Genomic DNA, 27,983 nt, shown 5'->3' on the forward strand with positions numbered 1-27,983 from the left:
CAGCTCCTGGCTCCCTGTCATTTAAAGAGCAGCCAGACTTCACTGCTTCCTTGCACAGATAGCTGAAACATCTACCCTCTGCCGGCTACCAGAAATTTTGAGTCACTCTTGCCAACTGGAGACGATTTTCAGCTCACGCTAATTCTTCTCTTAGTACAGCAGGTCTTAGTTCAATGTGCCTTCAACATGAAAAGTGTATCAGCTTTTGATCTACAGTTCATCTTCCATTTCCCACAGTAAAATAATGATCATGTTTTCACAATGATAAATTTCTCCATTACTAAGTATGCAGTAAGATTTTGAGCAATTTTACAGCATCTTAGTGCATTCTGAAAGTACGGAAAATTTGAACAGAAACTTTACTGTACACTTTACTACAGCAAGATGTTTTCACTGTTGTTAAGCCACAGAGGATTTGAATTGTTGCCTTCCTGACAGTGCAATACCAAGTTATTATTTAGTGGAATTATATCTTGATATAAGTGTCCATAACCCATATGGTGGCACCTACATTCAATATAAATTGACTTTTTACTTAAAATTCAAAAGCCTCCTGCATTTGGGGACATATATCCATTATGTAAGCATTCACTTGCTGTTTTGAGCCTTATGTAGGAGTATACACTCATATTTCTACAAGAGCTAGAGGCTTCCATCACTCAAAGGGAAGTCCTTACCTCATCCTGGGTGTCCTGAAACTCCACTTCTATGTATTCTGGTGGCAAGGCAGGAATATTAAGAGCAGACTGAGAGACAGGAGGGACAGAATGAACAAGTGAAGGTTCTGCATCTCTAGCTGGAGCCACAAGATTGATGTCATCCAGTTTCTGTGACAGATTATCAGAACACCTTGCTCCCTCATCTTCTATCTTCAAGTTCTGTACTTCAGAGCTTAGCTTTAGCTCTTGCACAACATGTGGAGCTGTAGAGAGAGAGCTGGAAACAGCACTGACAGCATTGTTCATGCCTTCTTTCTCTTTCTGCAATTGTAATGCTTCCTTCAGGGCAAGCCAAAGTCCATCAATCCAAGGATCAACCACTAATTCCAAACTGGGAATGGAGGGGAAAAAAAAGAAGAAATGCATGGATGAATTATTGTGACTTCCTGGACTGTTAATTTACAAATAATGAAAGACCACAAAAACAAAAAACACTATTCACTTTCCATTTCTAATATATATCTGCTGCTGTTATCGAGATTACTTCTTTGTCAAAAAAAATTATTTAGTTGTTATCACTATGTAAATTTACAGAGTCTAAAACGTATAACAATCTTGGTCTTTTTACAGTTTCTCATTTTTATTTCTTTTATATGCTGAACTTTATGACAGAAATTTGAAGGAATGGTAGCAGAATATGCAACTTTTCATTGTGCAACAGCAACATCAATAGCTTACACTAATAGCCCATTTTTATTATTTCAGAACACAAGAGGTAAGTTTTATGGTTATGACAATGTTTGTGTTCAACAGCCTTGCATCATCATGCACAGAACCAATAAAAGCAGCAGTTCAAAATAACTAAGCCAAGACTGCAGCCTACCGGCCAGAAAGAATAGCAGAACAGGGAGTTGTTTTCTTACATAGTTCCTCTACAGCAAAGAGAGAAATCTTCTTATATAATTTCTAAAGTGCTCCTCTTCCCATCCCCAAAAGAGGGAAAAAAAAAAAAAAAAAATAAAAAAAGAAACTACATTTTCAGACCTCTCTACTTCTCTACTTACTTTGACTTATTTAATTTCTACAACTGCTAAATACTATTTTTCATTACAGATGTTTCCTCACACTTTCAAAATGGAGTTTTACTTAACGGCAAATGAGACTGAAAAGGTGTACTGTGCTGAGGCAGAACTAATTTCTATGAGGTGTTGAGTATCCAGCTTTAATGGACTTCAAAGGTTCAGAACATTTAGCTAAATGCCTACATAAATATTGCATCATGAAGAAATAAAATCCAAACCCATTAAGCTCTTACCCTACACAGTCATCTGCTAATCCTGTGTCATAGAAGTGCTGGGCACCAAGTTCTTGAAGTCGTCGGTCTACTGTCCTTCCGCCGTTACAAAAGAACATATACTCTGAATCTCCCAGACCTAGCAAATTCAAGGAAAGGGGAATCATGTCAATCAGGCAGCCTACCAGGCTACACAAAGCCAGGGCAGGCTTTTCCTGCAGGCAAACAGAAGAATCAGGTATGTTGGAGCAAGTCCACAAGAGGGCACCAAGATGATTAGAGGGATGGAGCACTGCTCCTAGGAGGAAAGGCTGAGATAACTGGGTTTGTTCAGCCTTGAAAAGAGAAGGCTTTAGAGTGACCTAATTGTGGTTATCCAGTACCTCCTGAAGGGAGCCCGCAAGAAAGACATGGGGAATTTTTACAAGGACATGTGGTGACAGGACAAGAAGGAATGGCTTCAAACAGAGTAGGTTTAGATTGGATGTTAGCAAGAAATTCTTTATCGTGAAGGTGGTAAGGCACAGGTTGCCCAAAGATGTTACAGATGCCTCATCCTATGTTCAAGGTCACACTGGATGGGACCTTGAGCAACCTGGTCTAGTGGAAGGTGTCCCTGCCCATACCAGGGGGTTGGAACTTGATGATCTTAAAGGCTCTATCCAACAACGGCCTTCTATGATTCTATGATAAATATAATATCTATAAATACTTAAACACTTACATATGCAAGTGTATTATTCAGATGCTACATTGAAATATACATACATGTATATGAATTTCAAACAAAATTGTCTTTGCCCCAAAATAGGGTTGAAGATATGGCCCCTCCTTCCCAAATGTAAGACAGAGAAATACTATGAAAATACTTTGCTTTCAATCTTTCACATGCCAGAAGAATACTGCTTTTAGTTTGAGGCTTTTAAAACATAAAAATTCCTCTAACAAGAAAAATACAAGGAACTGAAAACTGATAAACTACGTGTGAATTACCAAAATAAATTATCTTTCAGGATTAAGTTGTTAATAATGTCAGCAACATGAATCGTATTAAAGGAAATTTTAAAATATTAGAAAAATCAAACATAGCAGCGATTTTAAGCACGAAGCATTCCTCTCTTAACAGCCTTTTATTCTTTTTTTTTTTTTTTTCCTTTTGAGAGGACTTTTGCTTTCTCTCAAGTACAGTACTTGGAGCAAACATTTAAATGGACCAGTTTAGATGGATACCATAGATGTATTTTAAAACTGATAACTTGTTAAAATTGAATCACGTTGTAATTGACACACCATAATAATTTCTGCTATAATAAAATCCAGGGTTAATATAATACTTATCTTTACATATACAAACACACACATATGCATGCAGTCAGCTAAGAAAAACCTGCCCATTTCACAAACTGTTATGTGTAACTAGGCAATAGCATAACAGCTTCTCAAAATGCTACATGGTTAGGATACATATAGTTCAGACTTATACATTATATATCCAGTAGAAATTTCCTTCTAATGGGTCCCTTTCTTTTTAGAAACTTAGAAATTTCCTCACTCCCATCTATCAACTTAAACTTATCAGGTAAAAATAATGTAGGTTTAAACAGACATTTCTGGAGTTAGTTTATAAATGAAATTTGAAAGCTAAACTAACTAACCTTACAATCAGCTCATGGTATATCATGTACTTTGCCAAATATGTATTTTGCTTATCCATCTTTAAGCTGAAGGTACATTCATTCTCTTGACGAGTACAACATTCAAAACTAAAGTATTACTGCAAATTTAAAGAGATGAGAAGATTTAAGGTTTTTACTTTTAAGAACTTTTTATACTGCCTTTCCCTCTGTAGGGAAAAATGCCCAATGACTCACACAGCCAAGTAAACTAATCTAGTTTACTAATGTCTGTAGAGACTTGACATAAAATTTAAACTTCAAACAGTTATAGATAGCTTATATCATATAGTTTTTATGCAGAGAGAAAATTAAGCTATAAAAATTACATTGGGAGCTTACATTCAGATTATTTTTGTGATGTTTTTCCTTTACTGCTCATAGAGGACATTATATAAAACTGCTGTTTATAAAAATAAATGTTTTAGAAGCACTTAAAAAAGCCCAAATCACCTATTCAGAAATAAAAGAAATAAAAAAATTATTCACTGACAGACAAGTTCTGCAATAACAGAAAACACTAAGTCACCTAGCAATCCATACTGGAGATGTGCGAAATGGTCTGGAGGCAAGGTCTTGTCTTGAATTTTCTTTACAAACTTGCGGGCAGTGTCTGGTGGGTCTCCTGTCCCAGTAGTGGAAATAACAATAACTACAGGATCCTTTTCTGTTTCCAGGTTATACTACAAACAAAGAACAAGTTAAGTTAGAAGGTGTCATTTGATACATAATTGTGGCCTTATATACTCTATCTCCCACCTTTCTTCTTCCCAAGTGTACACAAAAACCATTTAATCACATTTTACCTATATTAACCCACAGAAAATCTTTCAAGTAATTACAAGCAATTTTGGGGATGCAACTTATATTTGGAGTTTTCAAGACTAGATTTGATAAAGCCCTGAAGAACCTGCTCTGACCTCAACTGACCCTGCTGCAAGAGGATATCATAAAACCTCTTCCAACCCAAAATATCCTATGATCCCATATATAGATGTCCAAGGGCAGTGTTTTGAAGGCTAGTATGTAAATGAAGAATACTTCACAACTGCACTTAGACAGCTTAAATACACAGTTCTTACAGTATTTGTCAAGTGGAAAAAGTATTTTTGTACATACGATCACAGTCCCACAGCCATAATCCTCATGATTTCACACAGATAAGTGGGGTGTGGCCATACAAACTGAAGGGATCATTTCTAAGTTCCATTAAGTATCATTTTGTCCTGTCTGATAACGTCCATGTTACAGAATCATAGTATCAAAGAATTAACTAGATTGGAAAAGACCTGAGATGATCACACCCCCAAAAAAACCCAGTCCTTTTGGGAAAACTAAGGTAGCTCTGAAGAGTGATATCAGACACCATGCTCTATAGTCTGATTAATTTTGGCCCATCCACCCTGTCCCTAATTCACTAGTCTCTCCTTTGTTAATACGGGGCTCACATTTCCCAAAGTTTCATGGGGTTATTCCCATTATACCAGCTTGACAAGAACTGCCTGTGTAGGGACTGTGTGTCAGTTCCATAAATTTGGATCTCATGCAACCATTTATTACTTCTCAAGTAAAAAGCACTCAGAACCTTTGACTATCCCATCTTTAGCAGGCTGCAGCACTGTGCCAATCAGTCAGGTCACCCCCACAAATCGCTCTCGCAGCACCCTTATGGCCTGTGGTAGTGACCTCTGTGAAACACAGCTCCAGCCCAGTGTTTGGGAGTGACCTCTGGAGACTACCTAGTCCCACCCCATGCCCCAGGTATGACTAACAGACAGCACTGCACTCAGTCAGCTATAACTGGCTAAATTCTGAAAACTTCTAAGGGTAGAGATTTCCCTTTTCTAGGCAGCTTCTTCTATGCAGAACTTCTCCACCAGTGTCAAAACTGAGTTTATCAGGCAGCACCCAATGGATTTGGCCGCCTGCTGTCCAGTCCGGCTCATATAGGCTGCTATTAGAGCATTCCTTAGCCTCCTTTTTGCCATAATAACCTAAGCTCCTTCTACTGCTCCCTGTGGGTTGCAGTTTAAATCATCTCCCAGCACTCTGAGTTTAATAAAAATAACAGGACTATGAGAAAATAGATTGCAAGAGGTGCTGTGTTTCACTCAGAGCAATTTCAAGACTGCAATTCAAAACTCTAGATTTTGAGGAGCTATGTTCTAAACACCTCCCTCAATAAATCACTCAAACTTTATCTCCTTGTCAAGCCGTGTAAAAAAGTACCTGACACCTACAACCCAAAAAGGCTAGGAACACATAGAAACAGACTAAAATGCTTTTGCTTTTAGCAATGTTTCCAAATCTTTCCTGAAAAAGCTAAAAGCAGTTGCATGGTAAACCTAAATTACTACATGTCTTGCCTCTGACAGTGGCCTACAGCAGAGACCTAGAGAAGCACAAGTAAAGAGAGTAAACATGCAAGGATATTCATCCAGGGCACTTTGTCAGACTTCAACGAGTTGTGGCCCAGGAACCTTCCAAACAAACCTTTTGTCTTTTACAAGTTCAGGCAAACTCCAAGTATTCATAAAATCTTGAGACTTTCCAAACTGAACTCTCAGTTGTACAAAAAAAGGCCTTAAGGCTCCTGTTGCAATAAGGACTCAAATTTTCAAAACTTCCACAGCTTATTTGATTATACAGACCCACAACTTCCGCAGTGCATTGGCACAGGTGATTACTGCATTTACAAAGAAAGGCAAATTATTGAAGTAAAGAAAGTAAGGGTCTACTGGTATCACATGAGAATATACACTAAAATGAACTCTATTAAAAAAAACAAAGAAGATACAAGCTCAGGAAGTAAGAAGTGGCATATTAGAACAGAGGAATGATTAGCTCACTACGTTCTTGCTTACTCCACTGCAGATTTACATCAGCTAACTTAGACACCTTTTGAAAACTAAACATTTGGTGATACAGGTTCTGCAATAATTTGTGTAAATTACTGAGAGGATTGCTACATCACCAGACCAGCAAGAACCTAACACAACTACACAGTTTTTTACTCTACCTTCTACTTTCTCCTATATCCTTTGTATTTCAGGTTTGTCTCACTCTTTCTTTTTCCTTCAAACTTTCTCCTCAGCTGAGGACAGCAATGCCACTCAAGAAGAGCGAGCAGCCTGCTCAAGCTGTGCATAGTTGCTGAAAGACGAGGACGGAATCAGACAGCCAAGTTTGTCTCACCCAAAGTAATACATATCATGACAAAGGTACTTATTCAGATAATTCATCCAAGGCTGACTACACACACTGTGACCCAAGATGATCTCCATTTAGCCTCCCATTTTTTACTGCTCCTATCTCACTTCCACTTCATTTCAGTCTTCATAAAACATAATCACCATATCCAACTAAAGATTTATGACCTTATCTCACCCCTTGAGACACAAGTAGTGTCTCTCGCTGTAGGTGAGAAACACTAATTGGAAACAGCCAGTGTTCCAGAGGCCTGAGCAGTATTTGACCATTCACTTTTGAATGGCAAGAATTACTACTGCTAATGGCAAGAATTACTATTACTGGCTCTGTAACCACCTAGTTCATCCACAGCCCTTCACGAGGTCTGAAAATACCCAAAAGCTACATAAAGACAGACTTTCCAACTGAAAAGTAGGGAAAAAACCAGAAGCTTATACGCAACAAAATTTACAAAGCTGCAGAAGTTACCTTTTTCCTCAGTGCTGAATGTTCACATTCTCAATTCATAATTAATTTGCAGCTCTGAATTGTCTTGCCAAATTTGGCAAAATACATTTATTTAAGTGGCAGGCCAATAACACGGCTAGAAATGTTCTGACTATCACCTTCCTGAAACTAATCTCCAAACCTGTCAAATGCAGAAGAAATTAAATGTAAGAATCTAAGAAGAATCTTCACATTCCCTGCTGGCTGCATAAAAGTCTCTTTCTAAAATTCAGCTCCATACTTATTGCACATTCATTCAAAATGTCTCACATTTTCAAGTGCATGGGAAAAACTCTTTTAGATGTTATTTTCTCCTCATCTGATATGAAATTCCAGGCTATCAAGTTCTGATTGTTTGGTTTTTGTATATTTTTGTTTGAGAGCATACAGTTAAGAGTACTTTGTGAAGGAAATTACAGTCCATAATGCTTTCAGTTACAGAACTAAGTTTTCACATTCTTACTCTTGGATAACAGCAAGTAATAAAAAGCCACTTCCTTGTCCCAGCCAAGCATTTTATTTTGTTTTAGAACATAAATTAAAGTGAGTCCTGTGGGAACTGAAATGAGTGCATATACTAAGCTGCACAAGAAGACCTATAAAAGCTCTGGGCCATGCTGGAGACCACAGTTAACGCAACACAGAACATCAATGCAACAAAAGAAATTTAAAAACCTCAAAAACAAAACAAAACACAACAACAAAAAATCAAAACCAAACAAAACCAACAAAAAACAAACAAACAACAAGAAAAGAAAAGCACCATTTCTAGTAACAGCAGACCTGACGTGTAAGTACAGAATTCATTCACTACTGCATACATAAAAAGTTTTCAAGTCACTGAATCATTGTTAGAAGAGAGATAAAGACATATTAATCTACAGTTCTAATAAGAAAAAATCTGAAGATTAATCTTTGGCAGAAGTTTATTAAGCAGCTATGAGTATTGGTTGAAATTACTGATTCACAAAGAAGAAAAATTTTACACTAGATGGTGTTTTTCAGGTGGGTGCATCTGCTACCCTTCATCAAGAGCCACCTCTCTAGCATGTGAAGAAGAATGCAGTTCTTAAATACATATTTTTCAAAACAGCATGGAGTATCTCACCTTATCCATTTCACTCATACAGTGCATATCAGCTTCAAGTCCATGGGCACCTGCTTGCTGCCATATTTCCTCAGCTATGGCTTTTGCCTGCCCCTTTTGTGTTGCATAGAGAAGCAAAAACCTCCTTTTTGACTCACAGCACATTCTATTTTTTTAGAGAAACTGCAGGGGAAAAAAGAATTTAAAAAGTGAATTTCTTATAAGCAGAAAAGAAAGATTTTACTTTGCTTATGAGATTAAAAAGAGATTAAGATAGCAGAATCGGTGTTTAACTTGGAAATGAGGCAACTGCTCTAAGGTGGAGCCATTTCTCACAAGCAAACTTTGTAGATCAGGTTGAAAAGGATGTGTGATGTTGGTCCTATGTGCTGTACTGCCTTGATGCTCCAGTAATAAAACAATACCTCTGATATCAAGAATCTAGTATGTAAAGAATACTACATGAAAACATATAGTATTTTTATTATATCAGTATATATTTTCCATTTCAAGTTAGTGACTGCTTTCTTCACTTTTCCGAGCTGTCTTTGAAAACAAAACATAGACCTGGTGAAGTCAAACTACCAAGGCTGAGGAAAAAAAAATTAAATTCTCAGTTTCTTCTTTTCTGAAATCAGTATTTTTTGCTGCAATGCCTTTACACTTTATTGCCAACTATGTATTTTGGAGCACAAACACTGACTTTAATTTTGTATTTCAAAAGGGAGCTCCTCACGCAAGTGCAACCTGAGTCTGAGGTTAGCTCAGTTAGCTCCATTCACCTGTCCCATGAAAATTTAAATGCAAGAAGTTTTCTTCCATTATTTTGACACTGAGAACAGCATAGATTTAACTTCAGGCAGGAGTAAATAAGAGAGAGAAGCAGAATGTCTTTAGAGTGGATATTACAAATTAATTTTTTGTCAATATTTTCTCATTGCTGAGGAGGTGCAGTAGAACTCAAATACCTAGAATTAGTACTGAGAAATTTTCAGTGGGCCCAGTTTGCTGCACTTCACTTATTGCTTCCACAAAGCATTCAGAAAGCATTCAGTGTCCTAGCCAGATACACTGACTTATGGAAACCTGTGGCTACATAATTTGAAGTATCTCTTTTTTCTCTTTCTCTCAAGAGGAAACAAACATAGTTGAATTGTATAAGAAAATTGTACTCCATAGATATGGCAGGATATTTTCCCCCATAGTGCAGAAGGTTTTTCCTACAGGATTTTTTAAATTGTTTTGATAATTATACATCAAAAGTAGCATAACTAAGTGACAGGTTCTTAAGAATGCCTGTATTATATATGAATTTCATTAAAAATGTAATTACTAGAAAATGTTGAGGTTTTCGTTGTATTTTCTTCTACTATGTTTTCCATTTTAGTTTTCATTTTAAATTAGTGACATATATTATCTAAAATTTTTAGTAATTACTTTAACAGCAACCTTTAAATAAATTCATTTACATACCTGGTTTCATGCACATGTGTGCACAGAAGGTGCATACAACAAAACAATCCTCAAAATGATTTTTCACCTTCCTTTTCCAAAATAAAAAAACTGTGCTAATTATGATCATTCATGTAAAATAGTGTAAATACAGTTTAAATACCCTCAGATCCTTGTATTAATAGATTCATCCTGGTCATGTGCCGTGTTTTCACCTAACTCTCTTGTCAGCAGGTGGCATCACCCGACCACAAATGAATAAAACCAATAAAAACAAAGCAGCACTTCACTACTACACTCTTACTCATACCTCAGAAAGGGAGAAAGAAAATCAGTTTCCCACAAAGACCACACCACAGTACAGAAACCTTCTATACAAGAAAAGCTGAGGAGTAAGCTGACAACATTATAGCCCAGACACTACCAACAAGTCTGCTAGAACGAGAGTTAGCTTGGGAAGCTGTTAATGTTTGAGAAGCACAAAAATTTGCAAAGCAGGGGCAATGGAGAGGGAAACAGAAGGAATAGCAGCCAAGATGTAGTCTGACATGGTCAGATGGTGCCCTAACAGTGCTATGACCTCTACTTAGGTCAGGCAGAGCAGCCCAAATTCCTGTAAGACATTGTGAGTTTTCTACTCCAGCTAGTATAGCAACAATAAAGGGCGCAAAAAGTAGCCACATGCATTTTTGGTGCATAGATGTGAACTTGGAGAGAGGTTTGTCCACTGGCGAATGGACCAGTAGCTTGCAGAGACACAAAAATCTGGAGCAATCACACCTCTCACAGAGAGCATGTGGAAATAAGAGAATCCACACAGCCAGAAAAGCTGATGATGCTGGAGATGCACATGCAGATCGCCTGAGACAGGGTACTGTGTGTGTATGCAACAGTGTGAATGAATCCTTGTAGCAATGGGAGAGAACACAATCAAACAAGTCTTTGGAATTAGATATAGAAAGCTGTTTAAATATTTGTGGCATTTATTAACATTTTCCAGGTGCCTAGTATAGATGTTGCATTGTTGCTATTCATCTTAAATACATAATTCAATTTAACTGACTAGCTTATTGAATTCCCTAGAAGTTAATTATGTCAACAATAGACCAATAAATTCCTTTGATCATTTGATCTAAACTGCTCCAGTTGAAGAGTTTCACCTTGTGAACACATCTTCTGTCATCAACCATAAGATCTTTGTGCACAGACTGCCAAGTATCGTTGCCCAAAGGGAGAAAAATCATTCATGCCTACCTGCAGATGAACCACCATAAACCAGGAACATACTTCCTCTCAGATGAGGATGCTGCCCACACTGCTCTTGCTTTGCTGCTCTATACACGCTCCAAAGACGCTACGCCACTTCCACCTATGTGATACAAGTTCAACTGCAATAAATAGGGGGAAAAAAGGTAATTGTTGAGCTATCAAGCTTTCCGAAGAATCCCTGTAACTTTAATAGTACTACCACGCCAGCAGCCTTTAACACGCTGTCGTGCTGGAAGATACACATCAAAACACAATGTTTAAGCTGGGAGCACAACCTGTGATTTGCTGAATTACACCCAGAGCTTAACAGGAAACTAAGGATGAAATTCCAAACTACAGCTCTCCTGATCCAATACTTGGAAAAGTCAGGGAGCTAACAGTCCATGGAAGATTAGCAGGGAGTCCAGCAGCTCCCTAAGGCACCAGAGTGTAGGCCAATCCAGGCAGGAATGCCGCTGGACCACACATGACCCTCCAGCTGTGCCACAGCTGCACGGCAAGGCCAGACCGCGCACGTCACGGACCTGCTCTGTCAAACATGAACTGCGCGGCCACGGACCGGAAACAAAAAAGAAACTTCAGCGCACACACTGCTAACTATGTCATCAGTAGATGGATAAACTCCTTAGATCCTCATTCAACCTGAACTACACACATGCAGGAGTTTCACCCTTCTGAAACTTAGAAGAACGTCTTCTTTCTGTCATCAACCAGAAGAGCTTCACGCTCTGTGGCTTTAACCCAGGTTGTGGGACCGTGCCTCGAGCAACGATGCCATTCCCAAGCCGCTTTTAAAACAGCTTGTGACTCGCTCAGAACCGATCTAGGGCCAAGACAAATACAAAAGGAAATACAAACCCTCCGCCCCGCCCACCTGCTCCGCCCGGCCCCGGTGCCCCTCCAGCAGGGAGCGGGAGTACTTGCGCTGCAGGACGCAGTGCACACGGACACGGATCCCAGTTCCAAGCAAAGCGCCGGTGCCGGCCCGCGTCCCGTGGCTGCCCGGGGAGGAGGCAGGGCCGGGGCGGAGCGGGGCGGAGGCGCCGGAAGGTCCCGGCAGGCGGCGCGGTGCCCATGATGGCTGCCGGGGTGAGGCGGCTGCGGCTGCCCCGGCACGGCCGGCTTCCTGCCGGGCTGCCTGCCTGGGCGGAGCGGCGCGGCCCCGGCCCCGGCCCCGGCCCGCGGCAGTGGCAGTGGCAGTAGCAGCACAGGTGCGGAGGGGATGGAGGGGCCGCGCCAGTGCCGCCCCGGCCGCGGGGGTGGTGGGCAGAGTCTCCTGTTCGTCCGCCGGAGTGCCCTTGCGGAACGCGGGGCAGCCCGTCTCACAGGGATTGCCGCTCCCGGCATTTCTGCTCTCTCGGGGTCGCGGTAAAGGGATCGTACCCGTCTTTCCAGCCACCAAAAGGATTGGGGTTGTGGTTATTTTTTGCATTTTAGTGACCCTGGTGGTGTTTTCCAGACTACATATCTACATTTCCTCCCCTAGGTATCATTTCAGAACTCACCTGATTCAAAATGGCTTTGATTAGCCGAAAAAGCTTCCAGTTGTATTCATCCAGCACACCAGCAAGCAGGTGTGCTTTGATGACCCTAAGCAAAAGGTTGAACTTCATCCGTGGACAGCGAAAACCTCAAGACTGTAGCTCCGTGGCCATGAGGATGCTGTGTGTCAAAGATAAATCTCAGTATACGTTTTGTAGGAAAAAACATGTACAAAACATGCAGATGCAGCCAGTTTCTGTTAATGAAGCTGTGCATCTTTGTGGAGATACGAGGAACTGTACTAAATCAAATAATGTGTGGATGGATGAACAATTATTTTTCAAGAAGTTGAACAACCTTTGTACATCAAAAGAGATTTTTTATTTTCTTAGCTCTCTAGAGGTCATGTCTGATATAATGGCCTCGGGAGCCCTACAGAAGATTTCTGAAGTTGAGGTGGATGACAATGGTCTTAAAAACCCTGGACTGTTAGAGAATGAAGTTTTCAGGGCATTATGCTTCCAGTTTGAACTTGAATCCTCAAAACTGTCAAACCGGGGGCTGCTGAATGCATTGCAGGCTTTGATAAAGCTACGTATAGATCCGCAGAGCACGCTGATGACAAGTCTGCTTTCGGAGAGCGAGGAGCGGCTTGGCAGGGGACAGCTGACTGCTGAAAATCTGTGTGCTCTCGGAGAAAGTTTGCTTGAGTTAGAAGGCCCAAGTTGTGCGATGCTGGAACAAATTGTGAACCACATACAAGAAAGAGACATTAAGAGTTGGAGTCCCAGGGAAATAGTGATGGTTTATAAGATACTACAAGTGACTGTGAGGGAAGGGAAACAATGCCAAAACTTGCTAAACAGACTGAACAGTGTCACTTTACACACAGTTTCCCAGCTGAGCCCAAACTTTTTAAGTGTAATACTGAATTCACTGGTGGCTCTTCGTCAGACTCAAGCAGTTCCCTTAGTCACTGCACTGTGCAAACATTCAGTGAAGCATGTTCCCTATTTCACAGATCATGAACTGGTAAATGTACTGGAAGCTTTCCTATACTTTGGGCAAAAAGTGCAAATGTTTACAGAGGCACTGGAAAGACATGTCCCCAAGTCCATCTGCACTATGCATCCTCAAACGGTCAGCAAGATCATGCAGTATTGCTGCAAAAAGAGGATCCTTTCAAAGCCCATCTTTGATGCAGTGGCAGAAGGTTTCATTTCCAGTGCTGACAGACTGACCACTGACCAGATTGCTGCATATATTATCCCATTTGGGACCCTTAATTACCTGCCTCCAAGCCCTTCTTCCTTGTTTAGGAAGCTTGAAGCTGTGCTGCATACCCGCCTGAGGCACTTTCAGCCTCACACCTTGCTGAACCTGGTATACTCGTGTGTCCTTATTCAACGTTATCCGATAAATTTCCTGCCAAAAATATTTAGTCCCTATTTTCTGCAGAAGCTTCAAGGTAAAGAGCAGAATTTCTCCTGGGATGTTCCACATTTCTTTCTATTATGTTGTTTGTCTCTTGTCAAGCATCTATTTTTTATCGATTTAATTTGTCAGGTCAACAGTGACCTAATCAAAGTGACTGGAAAATAGCAATCAGGAGGCCAAAGGGTGATGCTTCCTTGTCACAGTTGCCATTGTCTTACATGTATGTCATTTAGCTGAGTTTGAAGATTGCACTGTACAGTTTTAAAACACAGACTTGAATTCCCTTAAAATAATTATTTCAGTTAATCCTTCTGGTTTTCTAAAAAACAGTGACCTGGCATTCCCCATGTTTGTCCTTTGTCTTATGCATGATGCTAGAGCATCCCCCATTTCAGAGTCTGTTCTTGGCTCTAATTACCACATATTTCAATGTTTTTGGACACAAATCTATTATGAATAACACTTTGTTTTGAGTTATTCTCTGTTTGATACTAAAGCATTTTTAGAATCATCGTAGAGAGATGTAAGCTATGCCAGAAAGATGACTGACTTAATAAGATATCAACTAAGATTGCTCCACTAATAGAACTAAGCTTAAGTTTTCAAAGTGATTAGAAATTTTGGTCACTTAATTTTTCAACAACATGAAATACCTGAAGGAGTTAATTTTTACAAAGCGGACTCCAGAAATTTTTTGGTGTTATTCACAACTTGCAGATTAAAAAGAAAAAAAAAAAAAAGAGAGTGAAACAATGAGATCCTGGGATTATAACTTGGGGAAAAGTGGTTATAAGAAGGAGATATTTATTGAAGACCTCAACTCAAATTTATTCTTCTGTGTAGAATGCCATGCATCTTTTGGATCCTCATTTTTTGGCGAAAGAATATGACAGTTTTAATTAAGATCTTGCTAGTTTTGTATTTTTGTGTTGCTCTTTCCGTAATTAATTTTCTCATTTTTCTACCTGTGTAATTTCATACTGATCTTTCTGTTAACGTAAACAAATGCTGATAATTTTAATTATTAAGTAGCTTTCCTGCACATCATACTGAATAGGTTTTCCTAACTTCTGCATATGGTTTGTGTAAAGATACTTTATGGAAGGTACACCTGAAAACCTGAATGTTGTTGTTTCAGCTCAGCCACCTGGTTTGAACAGAGTTGTTATGTCCCAGCTAACCCAGCTTTTTCTGACTGTCACCCTGGAGTGCCCATTTTATGAGGTACAGTACACGTGAAACCAGAAGTGATGTTAACAAGAGGTGATAAGGTCATTGGGGCCCTGTTTATACTTAGTTGGGTGTATTTCCCATAAAAAGCATTGGAATTGGACAAACCAATTTTCCTTGATGAAAATATGGAGCATTTCTACCTGATTGAATGACTTGATATATTTGTATGAATGGAAACTGATGGAAAATGGAGAATGTGTGAATGGAAAGCTGTGCATTTCTCATGCACATGATAGCATTGAAGCTTCCTGAGGATGTTCTGGTGGTTGAGTGATTTTAAGATCCCAGCAGATCATACCTCAGACTGGAGGTCTCTCAATAGACTTGGCTCTGAAATGCACAGAATACATTTTGCTATGTTAATATGAGGTAACCAGAACAATGTTATCTCCCTTTTTTTATTTGGTTTTCTGTCCCTTTCTAGGGTCCGAAACTCCTTTCTAAGTACCAAGTAAAGGCCTTTCCCACGCCTCAGAGTTCTCCTGATGTTCACCTCTTTAAAAGGGTGAAGACAGGATTACTTTATTTACTGAAAAAAAGAATATATTTTGCATCAGAGGTATCAACACCGTATTTCTATATAGTTGGTAAGTATAATTTCTTTAGATTAGTAATTAAATATGTGTGTATGGTGTCAAAGCTATCATTTCATTTGTGGGCAGTCTAAATTCTGCAAATACAGAAAAAGTAAACTGGGATACCAATTTCTGTAAAAGATCCGAAATTTGGGAACTTTAAGTAAATAATTTTTAGTCAGAGAAAGGAAAATGGAGAGAAAAGCAATTTACACAGCCAGTCTGCATTGAAAACAGCTGCTAACAGCTGCTTGTGTTCTGTGTTTGTATTATCAGCCCCTTAACCATTAAACAATTTGTATAATGTAAAGCAAAATGAGGGAATGCCACTTTTCTGATCTCCCTGCTTTAGTGGTGAGTAGAGAAGGGAAGGTGGTCAGCTGTGTGCTGTGCTCAGGTGGGCTCCTCTCCCCTCAGCAAGAACTGCTGACAACACAGTCGGTGGGGGTGTGTGGGTTGTAAGACAGGAGTGAGCAAAACAAAGTGTTGTGTGCAGCAGGAAACAGAAGGCAGTGATGGGGAAAGGCACGTGCCCCGGAGGGGTGCATGATAATGAGATGTTGAGGGAAGAGAGTCTTGGACACCGTGGATGTCAGAGGGATTTTAAAAAAATAAAAAAGAGGGATGAGTAACAGAGTTACTCTATGTGTCAGCTTTCATGAGGATGTTGAAGTTAGCAGAGGGAAAGAGTGTATCTCTCCCCAAAGCCCTCAAAATTGCAGAGACCCTAGCTAGCACAGCAAAGCACCATTTAACTGTGTTACAGTTTTTAGTGGACTTGGAATACTACTTTGTTTGTTAGCATCATGAAAGGCTGAACTGTTACTAATTATCACTTATTTGTGTTAAGTCTATACAACTTTTGCCAGCCTCTGTGATTAAAAAAAAAAAGTGATAGTATTATAGTTGTTTAATAAAACAACTGTGAGAAGATGAGAATTACAGTAGAAAGTTTGTAATAAGAAATGGTGTTTAATGTAACTTCTCTTTTTTTCATCTACACAAGATATTGAGATTAAATTAGATGAAGAAGGTTTTCTATTGCCTGCAGCCCAACTTGAAGAGGTACACAGACGGTAAGAGAATAAAAGAAACCACTAGTAAATTTTGATTTATACCAGCAAAGAGCTTCCAGGGTGAAAACATAGCAAAATTTAAGCTATTTGCAGTTTTGCTATTGACTTCAACAAAGTTCAGGTCTCACACTGAAACCACTGGCAGAAGGACAAGATTAACAATCTGCTGTTTGCTCATTGCTTTGTCACCTGACTATGCAGTGTCAGACAGTTGGTTTCTTTACTCAATGACAGTCAGAATCAAGTCATCCTTATTTGAATTATAGTAATCTATTTTGACATTCTGTAATTAAGTTTCAAATTAAAACTAAGTTCTGAGTGTATTGCACAGATTTAACAGAGTTTGAGTTCACAAATTTACTTCTGCAAGGAATCCTGAATAATAAGGATACTGAGAAATGCATAGGTGTTTAAAAGTATATTAAGGGATACTGTGGGAAGCCTTGGATACAAAGTTATGCAACCTGCCTGCATGATAATGGCAACTGCACTGTGTGAACAAAGCAAAAGTCTTTGAAGTTAGGCTTTCTCTAGTGTAACTTTCTGTTGTGGTTTAAGCTGAAACCAGGACACATTCAATTCACAAGACTCCGAGACTAATACAGGATCTTTCCAAGACCCCATGCTTAAATGCTTAAGAATGAGCTTCAATGGGTTTTTTTTGTTAATTAGCAGTTTTCATAAAGTGAATAAAGTCACACACACACACTGAAAATTTAAGCAAGTTTTTAACAGTAGATATAAAAACCTTGGATTAAGTTGATGGGATTTTTATCACCCAGAAGAAAAAATACGGTTATAATCCATGCTGCCAACCATATGTACTGGTTTAACTTAAAACAGATGTAGCTTAAACTCAATTTGAACTATTAATGCATTTAACAGGTAAATTAGTAAGTTAAATACATTTAGCTGCTGAAATGTTTTCTAGCTGAGGCAAGTTTTTTTTTTCATTTTTCTTTCTAGAACAATTCAAACAGCTTACTAATCATAGCATTAAAAATACCTCTCATTAACTTGCATGGTAATTTTTGTTCAGAGCAAATAAAAAAGCTTTTCAGATTGCTAAGTTTCAGGGTTTCACCACTTACCCTTAAACTGACTGATTTAAATTATCCTGAACTAGATAACTCCCATCCTACATCTGATTCAACAGGTGTAAGAGGGAGGTATTGTCTCCTGATTCTTAGGAACTGCACTAGTTGTGGTGATTAAAATAACTGATTGTTGTGGGTTTGTTGGTTTGGTTTTTTTTTTTTTTGATATTACACTTATGCTTAATTTTAGAATTGCCCTGTGTGTTGATGGTCAAAATAGATTTTGTGCTCATAGCCACAATCTGTTGGGAGAAGAAGCTATCAAACAGAGACACCTTCAGTTACTTGGTTATGAAGTTGTGCAGGTAAAGTCCAAAGAGAGTGATTTACTTTTGCTCTAAGAAAATAAGTAAAAAATAATTTTACAATACTTAAAACTGTAGTTTCAATTAATTCCTAAAGCAGATGTAGTCTTGACTTTTCTATATTAGGTTCTCTCTGCCTAGTTTTTGCCTTTTTAAGGGTGTACAGAACTACCCTTTTCTTCCTTAGATAAATTAGTGTATTCTGTCTGTGTGTTTTGCTGCATAGTTGCTGTTTGGAAGAGTACTTCCTTCAGTGATTAAGATTCAAATCTTGCATTAAATGAAAATGTTATGTAAGAGTCCATTAGAATTGGAATTTTTAATTAAATACTTTTTTAAAAGGTTTGGAGTTTAAAAAGAGGAGTTAAAAAAATAAGCTGATTTGTATTGTAAATAATATTTTCACAACAGAGTATAACCTTTATTTTGACTGTCGAATTAATAGAGGTATATTTTTCTTGAAACATACTTTGAATGAAAACTGTTAGTTTCTTGAGATTTTATTTTCCACTGATCATCACTTATTCTATAAGCCTATCTCCATAATATTTAGCTTTGTCTAAGCTGTAATAAATATCACTTTTTTTTAATAGTAATCTCTCTTTAGGTCATTTATAGATCAATAATACATTTAGGATTAAATCTTTAGTTTTAAAAAAAAATAAGTATTTGATGTGTAGTTTTGCATCTGCTTAATGAACATCAGTCTTACCCTGTTGTTTATTAAAAGGTATTTTCAGCAATCATTTCTGTTTTGTTTCTAGATTCCATTTTTTGAGATAGAAAGTCTACAAAATACCAGAAAAATAGCAGATTATTTACACAAAAAAATCTTTCCTTGTACATACGGACTCAGCAACTGACACTAGAGAATACTACTGGATAACAGGCTGACCTTCTATACTACAAAGTGTAAATTCTCTGCATGGAAGAAAAATTATTTTTTCTAAGTAACTGCACCTCAGAAAATGTGAGCTTCTGAGTGTGAAACCTTCCAATATTTGGAACATTTGACATGTAGATACTAATAAAGAGCATCATATTTTCTTAAGATTTGTGTCTATATTTATTACAAGTTTACAGATATATGTGTCAGACAGTTAGTGCTGCTTTTCCCTTGTATTTAAACTGGTTCTAATTCACAGCTGCAAACAGCCACATGTGACTTGAAGAATACTGGACAGTCTGGATATACAGTTTATACCTATTCTGTAGGTATATGCCTACAGAATACCTACTAATCAGGACTTTTCTTGACAGTAAAAGAAGAAATTGTGCAATTTACTTACAGCTGCTCATGTAATTTCCCAAGTGTTTCATAAAACTAAAATTTGAAGTAGTTGCAGAAGCAGTATTGGTTTATTGGTTTTACTTAAGAGATGCAGAGTGCTGTTCAATAAATAGCAATGCCTTACAGAAAATGAGAGCATTTTTAATAAAAAGGATTTGCTTTACTTTGTAAAGTAACAGCTGCCACAGGATAATGGACTTGTACAACTGTCTCTATGGGGCTGCCCAATGTTCCAGATGTATTCTCTTTGTAGTTTTGCCTTTGGTGGCAGTTTTAGCTAAACTGTCTAAATGGTTCTGTAACCCAAGGTTCCTCTGGGTTACAGAAACTATGCTCTGAAACTCAGAAGAACCATGTCCCATGACAGCCCTTTTTTATTTATGAACAGAAATTCTGGAACTGAGAACCAGAACCAGTACCCACTTCAGCCAGAACAAGTGTCCTAACTTGGGTCAGTTCATTGCTTTGCAAATGATGAAGGGAAAACAGGAGAGCTTTAGTTCTGATTACATCATGTATTCTTGATGAACTGACATGTAACACATTCTCTTGTTAGCTTGTGCTTCCTCTCGGTGTGGAATTACTATTTATGAGTAGCAAAGCAGAATTCCCAGGATTACCTAGTTTGATTTTCACTGTTGTTTTGATACAAAACGGTGAAACTTTCACATCATTGACATTATGTATATTTCACCAGTAGACAGAGAATGTGGCCAGCTTTTCCTTCCAGTAATTTGTGAGTTGCAGGTGTCAGTCAATTGCCCCAACAATCTCTGGAGATTACTTGATGCAAAATCCAGATCCAGAATATGCTATACACTGTCCATTCTGTTTGTGTTAATTTGTTGCATGTATAAAACTCTTCCTCACAGTAGTATGTCAAAATTGACAGGTGAGAGAGTGCCAAAAATTGCTTTCCAATGTGTAATAGTAAGCTCAGAACATCAGTAACCTAAGAATTTGTCATTCTAGCAAGTGAGAAATTGAAGGAGAGTTGAAATGGCTTTGCAAACGTTTATAAGGAATTTACCACTAATACAGAAGAAATTGTCAGGGTGTTCTTCTGACACTGAGCACTGAAGGAAGAAGTGAACCATTCAGAACTGAACGAGAAACAAGTAGTGGGAGGAACAACCTGTGAAAGACCTTCAAAAGTGAGTACAGATGAGAAAGATGTGACATCAGCAAAGAAACGAGATAGGAAAACTCAAACTGGTCTTTTGATGTTGGACTTCCTCTGTGGTGGAAGTGATGCTATTTCTCACATAGACCAGAAGGTGGTGGTATTCTCAAAGAAATTTGATTTCCAGTAATTTTTCAAACACAGATGGTTTGTAAATATAGGAAGGCTACTTAAAAAAAGCAATTTGTACTGACTGTCCCAAAGTAAAAATAACCTGCTAAGAATATAGCCACATTCCATCTCATTCTTCACTAGTAATAACTTCAATACTGATTTTTGGAAAAGCATTGTGATATTAGAAAACATTTCCTTCTCCCTTTGTTCTTACTATGATTCCTTTCATTTAATGCTACTAAATTTGTTTAGTGAAGTGTTTATTTTGAAAAGGAATGTAGCCATTAATGTCATTTTGTCCATAGTGTATTGAGTGTAGAAGAGCTGCAGGTCATGAATAATGAAAGTAACAAACACCTCTCAGAATGGGCTGCTCTATGTGCCCTGCTTCTCACATGATAGCCAAACAAGTGCTATTGACTGCCTAATTTACTACTTTTTCAGGTCCCAGATTTAGAAGGTTTTGTTTCTATTTCTTCTTTTATTTTTTTATTTTTTTTTTTTTTACTAGGTGTCTCACTGTATTTACAAATGACACAGTTTTCCTGTGTCTAAATACCTGACAAAAACTGTCAGTCACAGCTGTGGACTTACAGTCCTTTTTCTGGTATGATCACTCAGGCTGTTCCTACTGAACAATACTGCCTCAGCTTTAAACAACAACAGGATGAACAGCTCTTGAGAACCAGATAGATGCATAGTCTGCATGAGAAACTCCTCCTGAAGTTACCTTAAAATTTTAGTACTGGTATCAAATGTTTATGTACAAGGTATCAAGTATTTATGAAAGTACAAGGTATCAAATATTTAATCAGATTTAGACATTTGTGCTAAACATGCTTTTTAAATGGCTACTGCTCAAATCCTTATGTTTTTTTCACCCTTTCTACCAAATTATTTGGTGCTTGTACTGCTAGTAATACTTAGTCTTTTTTCCTATTTTTGTCAGATTGGATACAGAACCAATGATGATTTTTCTTGTTAAAGCAGTAAGACACCATTCCTGGAATGAAATGAATGTCTGAATTCAGCTAAACCCAGATTTTGTCTCTTCCAAATACTAAGTGCTCAGAAGTTCCTTTTAACTCAAGCTCCACGTGAAGTCTAGTGAAACTACTAAGCACGTAAGCCTACACATTTTAAAATTCTGAGTTGAATATCCATTTCAGCTGTTGTGTACATAACACAATGTCTCAAAATTCTCTAGAAACTCTGTAAGGATTGAAAAATCTGTGACTACTGATACCTTGATGGACAAGCTTGTTTAAAATGATAGGTCTGTGAATGGTTAGGTAGATGCAGTTCCCAGAATTGCAGACAGAGCTTTTGACCCAATAGTTCTCATTCCCAGCGTTGCTGCCTAAAATGTTCTAAAAAGTTCTTGTTGGTGCTGCTCTTCTTGAGATTTTAATGAGAATGTAAGAAGACATGCATTTTAATTAGCATGAGAAAAAGTGCAGCTGCTATTTCACCCTATTTTTAATCCAGATCATTCTCATTAAATAAACTGTAGAGGAAAAGGCAAAAGCACCATATTGCTTTTCAAAGTGTTGGGTTTTTTTCCCAGATAAATGTTGCTGGTGGTGACAGATACAAGAGATCTCCCATGGATGCAGGCCTGGAGAAGGCTTTTTCACTGAGCAGGGCGGCTGCCTTCCCCATAGATTGCTGCGTACACGCTATAAACCCTCGCATGCTCTCCGGTTGCTGGGTCTAATGGCTCATGGATGCGCTTCCCATACTCTGAAGATGTCAGCACAGGAACAGTTCTTGCCATTTCCTGTGAAAACACAAAAAATCACCTTAGAAGAAAATCACAGGGTGAACAGAAAACATGGCAGTTTTCTATTGCTAAATGTGCTGTGGCCGGGGTGAAATAACTGAAAGAACTGTACAGCATCTGCAATATGCATGTGTATTTGTTTAGCTTACTGTTCTATCCCTGCCCTAGTTTTTAATGTTATTTTTATCTTAGTAAAACATGAATGTGTCACTAGATGACAAGATGATAAGATATGGAGCTGTTGACTGGAAATTTTTTTTACACAAATACATACATACACATGCGATTACCGTGTGATTACTGGGTAACTAAATGCTAGACAAGCATAGATTTTATTTTTATTTTTCTTGTGCACTGAATTGCATGATTCTTTTAGAATCATTAGAATCTCTTTAGAAAAATAGAAGAGATTTGTGCCCCCTGTTACAGGAACACCTGCCCTGCTTGCACAATTCAGTGAAAGCACAGCATGTAAAAAATCAAAGCCTAAAGAAAAACCCTGAGCAACCACTAGCCCATGCAAGCTTTCCCTGAAGAAAATAAAGCATAAGCTACTTTATTTCTGCACAATGAAAGGTTTTACTAAAAATACTTGTAGCTGTAAGATTACAGAAATAACAGCTTCACCATGATTGAAAGTGGACTTGATGAAAAACAACCTGTCCAAGAAAAGATTTTAAGCTTGTTCTCAGTAAGCTGCACTTTAAGTGTCTGTGCAATCACTATCTGCAATCTGCAGTTCCTTCCTGTGTTAGAGCAACCGGGAGCTAGAGAGTCAGAAGGGAAAGACTGGATTTGTTTGTTTTTCTTTCCCTAGCCAAAGGTCTCAGATTTATCAGGCTGCTTGTATGTTTGTACACTGACTAACACAGTAAGCCTGGGTCTGAAATGTGTTTTTCTAGTCTTATACATAGTATCTAAAAGGCGAATCAAAATGTAGATGCCACACCATAGTTCAAGTGCAAGCAAATGACTACTTTGCTACAACAGACACAAGTTTGAGCAAATCAGTACTTATGTCCTGCAAGGATGCTGGTGGGAGCACAGATTGGCAGGATTTCACAGCACAGCAGTCAGCTAGGACACATTTCCAGCCTCATGGATAGAACCTGAGGTTCTTGGAAAGATGCTGTAAACACTTTTTAAAAACTAACTAACTAACTAATCAACCTACTCAATACAAAAGCTCATTTCAAAACAACCATTTATCTCCCAATTCTCCTGCCCACCTTACTCCACCCTGTTAAAAAATATTGAGTTCACCAACTTTTAACCCTAGCTGAATGAAAATCAAGTCAAGAAGACTGGCAGGCAAAATTAAGATAATTTCCTCCCCTGCCCTAGTTGTGGATAAATGCTGAAAAATGAGAAACTAAAAAATCTTTGTACCATCAAGAAAGACTTTGCTAGAAATTCAGGGTTTACAGTGCTAATGACAGGCAGCAATATGTAATTCCAATAGTTTGTGTTCCTTTTAAATAAATAAGTTTATTTAAAATCAATTTTCAGCATCCTTGGTAGCACAGCACTGACTGTGCACACTGGTATTTCATCTTTGTGGGTTTGGCATTCAGTGGGTTTCAGATTTTCCAACAGTTGGCTGGGAAGCATCCTGCTACCCGCCCTCGCAGTGTGTAATTCTAGCACTGTTAGCACTTGCAATCAGCAATGGCAGCCCTGAGCACACACTCCACTGCAGTTACTCAGCTGCATGTAGCAAATCAAGTTTCTGTAACTGTACTCCTGAATTCCCTGCATCCAGGTTACCTGCAGGAAAGAGGGGGTTACTAGCAGTGGTTTGCTTTTTTCCAGCACAAGTAAAGCTCTGCTGGGTTCAGTCTGTCTGTGTTTAGTGTTGAACTAGAAAGATGTAAATTGTGGTATTTTTATTTATTATATTTTATAATTTAGTTATTATTACATAAAGCCTGAGAAGGCGACTGTGATAAAGATGAACTGAGTATGTGATCTGCACTTGGTTATGGTTACAGCCAGTGCTGGGAGTCATGACATGCAGGAGGATCATGTTGCAGTATGAAATAACTGTGAGTTTGATGTGTATCCATGCTAATTAAAGGGCTGGATTAAGGGACACCTGTTTGGACAGTCCCTTGTGTGCACTGCCCAGCACAGTTGGTATGAATTCCGGTGCATACAAGTTTGGTCTAGAAAGAAAGCCAATAGGAAAGTGAGTTTTGTTGATACAAGAGCTCAGTAAAAAGCTGTAACTTTATATTGATGAACTTTCTACACAAATTTCCCGCTTGGTACTAGGGGCGGGAGATTGTTTTGATTAAATAAAAAATTTAATTTCTAATTGGAGTATTCATTTACATAGATAGCAGTTGAGTTATTAGGCATGAACAGGTGATGCTGATGGGCACTCCTGGGATTCCTTTGGGAGCGTCTAATACTTCCTGCATTAGATAGAGTTGAAGGGCATTATGGCTACACACTTGCACTGAAATGTCTGGCATATATAACTGCTAGTAAGATGAATCCCAAGCAGTGGGCTTTGTCAGAAAAAAAACCCAATTTTATTGCGCAGAAATTAGAGTAATTTGGACTCTTGTGTCACTCTTCCTTCTTCCTTCTCTATAATATATAACCAGCAAAGCAGGCAGCCATCCCTAGCCTACCCATCACTTTTACATCCATGAACCAGTTGGGATTTTGAGGTCATTAGTACACGGAGGTTACACTTCATTTGGTTTTTGACAGCCTCTGCCTCTAAGTGCAGTTTTGTGTATGTATGCATAAATATAATTATAGACAGAGATGGTTGTATATATGTGTATTATTCAGATGCTGCATGCAAAAATACATCCACATTCATTTATGCATATGTATTATAATATTTCTGTTTCCAGGGGAGTATTTACCTATCAGGCTGCACATCAAACCCAGATTCTGTTTTCCCAGGCATGTCCATGTGTTCTGACTGACCACACCTTTGCACTAGCTCCCTATGAATTTCCTTCCTGCAGGGGAATCTGGTGTAGGTTTTCCTAACAAATTCACCAGCTTCAGAGACTTGGACATTCACAGCAAATGCTGGCATAGACACAGTGGGTGTCACAGGACAGTAGGGAAGTCACGGCCTCTGAATCCAGTCCTCTCAGGGAAAAGAGTTTTTAAACACCACTGAAATAACTGCAGAACCACCTGAAGTACATCTCTTGAGGGGCACAGATGGTTCAGAATACACCCTGCACTCTGCAAGAGAGGATTTGCCTCTTCCCGTTAGCTTTAACTTGCATATGTCTTGTAACCTGTAAATCTTCAGGAAATGAAAGAGCAAGAGCTAATTTGGGTGTCTTCATGGGATAATGCTTTCTCCTAAACCTGCAGGCTGATTTCCTCCTTCCAATTTTTCTTATCATATGGGATACATTATAAAGGGTAAAACAATGCCTAGAGCCTCCAGTCATGTCAAAAGGTACATAACACCTTAAACAAAGATAATTATGAATTTATCAAAGGGTTACCTCCTCATTAATTTTAAGGCCATGAGCCTTTGCGTGTTTTCTGTCACATCGTGGAAGATATTGGTCGTAATCTTCTGGTATTCTAAAAACATCATCATAGGTGAAAAAATCTCCTGTCTTGAGAAAAGGGGAAAAATGGCTAATTCACATAATTACTTTACTTTACAGATTACAGGATACATGTAGTCAAATCATTGCTTAAATAGTGCATATATTGCATTAGATGATGACAACTGTAATATTACTGACCCCATTAGCAAGTTTGGGCCAGTCCTTTTGAATGGTTTGCAAAATTACCTAATGACATATGGTATCATTAAGTTTGTTCAGCTCTGAAATTTCCCTTGTGGCAATTTAGTTCTTTTCCCCCACACTGTAATCTGTTGTAATTTTGGAAATTATCTAATCTGTTTGAATTTTCTGCACTTAATATTCTCCTTCCCAAATTTGTGTATTTGTCAAATGATCTGGGCACAATTATGTAAAAGCAAAACAGGAACTTTCAAACAGACAAAGGTACCCTGCACTGTAAACATAATTTAATTTCTGATTAGAGCATAATTGAGAAATGTGCCACAGAAGTAATCCTGTGATCCAGTGGTATGAATGACAAACATATGTCAGGCATTAAAATAAAGCACACCCCAAGCCATAATATTGTTGTTGAACTGTTGACATAGTTTGCATCCAAATAAGCAACATAAAAGATCTGCTCTTCTAACAAAAGTGTTTGTGAAATCCAGTCAAGAAGTTCTCATAAATGGAATCAAAGCAATTTCAAAACAAAAAGAAAACTTTTCAAAAAAAACACCAAAAAGAAAACCCCCTACTGAAATATGCTGCCAGTTGTTACTGAATTCATTAAGGGTCGATATTCTGTTAAAAATGTCAGTCATCATTGGCTTTGTGCATGGCTGACTAAAAGAATGGTGCATTTTGTTGGGCTTTTTTTTGTCCTCTAATTTTACAGTGTGTCCAATTCAACATTTCAAAATCTCATGTACTTTGAGATTTTTCAAATTACATTGGTATTCTCCAAATATAGTCAAGTCATGGCAGGTCAAGAAGGTTATAATGGTTCCATTAAAAGGAAACCATAGTTAAGAGCACTAGTGAAATACTGCTGTAATTTCAGGCCTTATTTATACAGGTATCTCCAATACTTGCTTCTGCCGAGAGGAGAAATTATTCTGTATTTAACCTATCTATCCCTTCACTTCTCAGAAATCATCGAGCTTCACAGAATTTCAGACACATTCAAGAGCACCCTGCACGTGATTTGTCATCTCCATGATTATTTCTGTGCTTCCTTGCTTCTCCTCTCCTCCCCACGCTACGAGTTTCATTCAGTGGGCATTTAATTTGTACTCGCCATCAGAAATGTTGTTTGCTCTTTGCTGGTATTCATGTGGCATTATTTGTTACTTGTTTCAGAGTAAGAAAGAGTAAGTGTCATCTGTTGCTCATGTCAGAGCAGATAATTCATCCTTTCTGGAACTCGCAGACAGCCAGTCTGTTATATCAAAAACTAGCTCTGTCTCAGATACCTCTTTAAGATTTACTGCGTAGAGACAACACTTCTTTGCTCAATACACTGATAACTTTCTGCTGCTGTTTCTCTGTGTTGTAAATTATAACTTGGTTGATCTGGGTGTGGTGGTGGTGGTGGCAAGCTGTTTCTTAAACCCATCAGGGCAAGTGAGTCACACAGAGCCGATGATAAATGTGCACTCAGGGTAGGCATCCTCTGTGTACTGCTGCTAAAGCTAAATGTTTTGCAAGCATTCAT

General features: G+C 38.3%; 3 protein-coding genes across 16 annotated transcripts in view; 1 reads left to right on the forward strand and 2 right to left on the reverse strand.

The window, feature by feature from the left end:
- Positions 1-12,155, reverse strand: part of MTRR (5-methyltetrahydrofolate-homocysteine methyltransferase reductase) — a 27,144-nt gene extending 14,989 nt beyond the window's left edge. Inside the window, exons 1-6 of one of the 10 annotated variants that reach the window (XM_072924337.1) lie at positions 12,005-12,155; positions 11,116-11,230; positions 8,431-8,592; positions 4,156-4,309; positions 1,975-2,092; positions 678-1,050 (exon numbers count right to left, since the gene is read on the reverse strand). In XM_072924337.1, the coding sequence (XP_072780438.1) occupies positions 678-1,050; positions 1,975-2,092; positions 4,156-4,309; positions 8,431-8,574 (789 nt within the window). In that variant the 5' untranslated portion in view covers positions 8,575-8,592; positions 11,116-11,230; positions 12,005-12,155. Of the gene's footprint in view, positions 1-677; positions 1,051-1,974; positions 2,093-4,155; positions 4,310-7,304; positions 7,465-8,430; positions 8,593-11,115; positions 11,250-11,988 lie in introns of those variants that run through there. The other 9 variants (XM_030265706.4, XM_072924338.1, XM_032746910.3 and 6 more) reach the window with 9 other exon arrangements.
- On the forward strand, positions 12,141-27,800 carry FASTKD3 (FAST kinase domains 3). Of its 4 annotated transcripts, none has more exons than XR_012054000.1 (8): positions 12,141-12,341; positions 12,617-14,080; positions 15,188-15,273; positions 15,707-15,869; positions 16,864-16,933; positions 18,221-18,335; positions 20,599-22,047; positions 27,419-27,800. XR_012054000.1 is itself a non-coding variant. In XM_072924341.1 (7 exons), exons 2-7 carry the CDS (start codon positions 12,646-12,648, stop codon positions 20,611-20,613), a joined length of 1,884 nt encoding a protein of 627 aa, XP_072780442.1. In that variant the 5' UTR covers positions 12,141-12,341; positions 12,617-12,645; the 3' UTR covers positions 20,614-22,935. The 4 variants fall into 4 exon arrangements, 2 of the variants coding, with proteins under 2 accessions (XP_072780442.1, XP_030121570.4); XR_012053999.1 differs by lacking the exon at positions 27,419-27,800 and having other exon boundaries at positions 20,599-20,780; positions 21,873-22,935; XM_072924341.1 differs by lacking the exon at positions 27,419-27,800 and having other exon boundaries at positions 20,599-22,935.
- Positions 22,459-27,983, reverse strand: part of CFAP90 (cilia and flagella associated protein 90) — a 7,818-nt gene continuing 2,293 nt past the window's right edge. For both annotated transcript variants that reach the window (XM_030265712.4, XM_030265713.4), the window contains 2 exons: positions 26,195-26,311; positions 22,459-22,703 (listed from right to left, as the gene is read on the reverse strand). In XM_030265712.4, coding sequence (XP_030121572.4) covers positions 22,676-22,703; positions 26,195-26,311 — 145 coding nt within the window. In that variant the 3' untranslated portion in view covers positions 22,459-22,675. The remainder of the gene's footprint in view (positions 22,704-26,194; positions 26,312-27,983) is intronic.

This window comes from Taeniopygia guttata, chromosome 2 (genome assembly GCF_048771995.1).
Source record: "Taeniopygia guttata chromosome 2, bTaeGut7.mat, whole genome shotgun sequence".
Classification (NCBI taxonomy): domain Eukaryota; kingdom Metazoa; phylum Chordata; class Aves; order Passeriformes; family Estrildidae; genus Taeniopygia; species Taeniopygia guttata.

Bases quoted from the DNA above. Each gene is read 5' to 3' on its own strand.
- FASTKD3 (XM_030265710.4), top strand. From the start codon at position 12,646: ATGGCTTTGATTAGCCGAAAAAGCTTCCAGTTGTATTCATCCAGCACA. The intron at 15,274-15,706 runs GTACAGTACACG...GTCCCTTTCTAG, and splicing joins TGGAGTGCCCATTTTATGAG to GGTCCGAAACTCCTTTCTAA. The intron at 15,870-16,863 runs GTAAGTATAATT...CATCTACACAAG, and splicing joins ACCGTATTTCTATATAGTTG to ATATTGAGATTAAATTAGAT.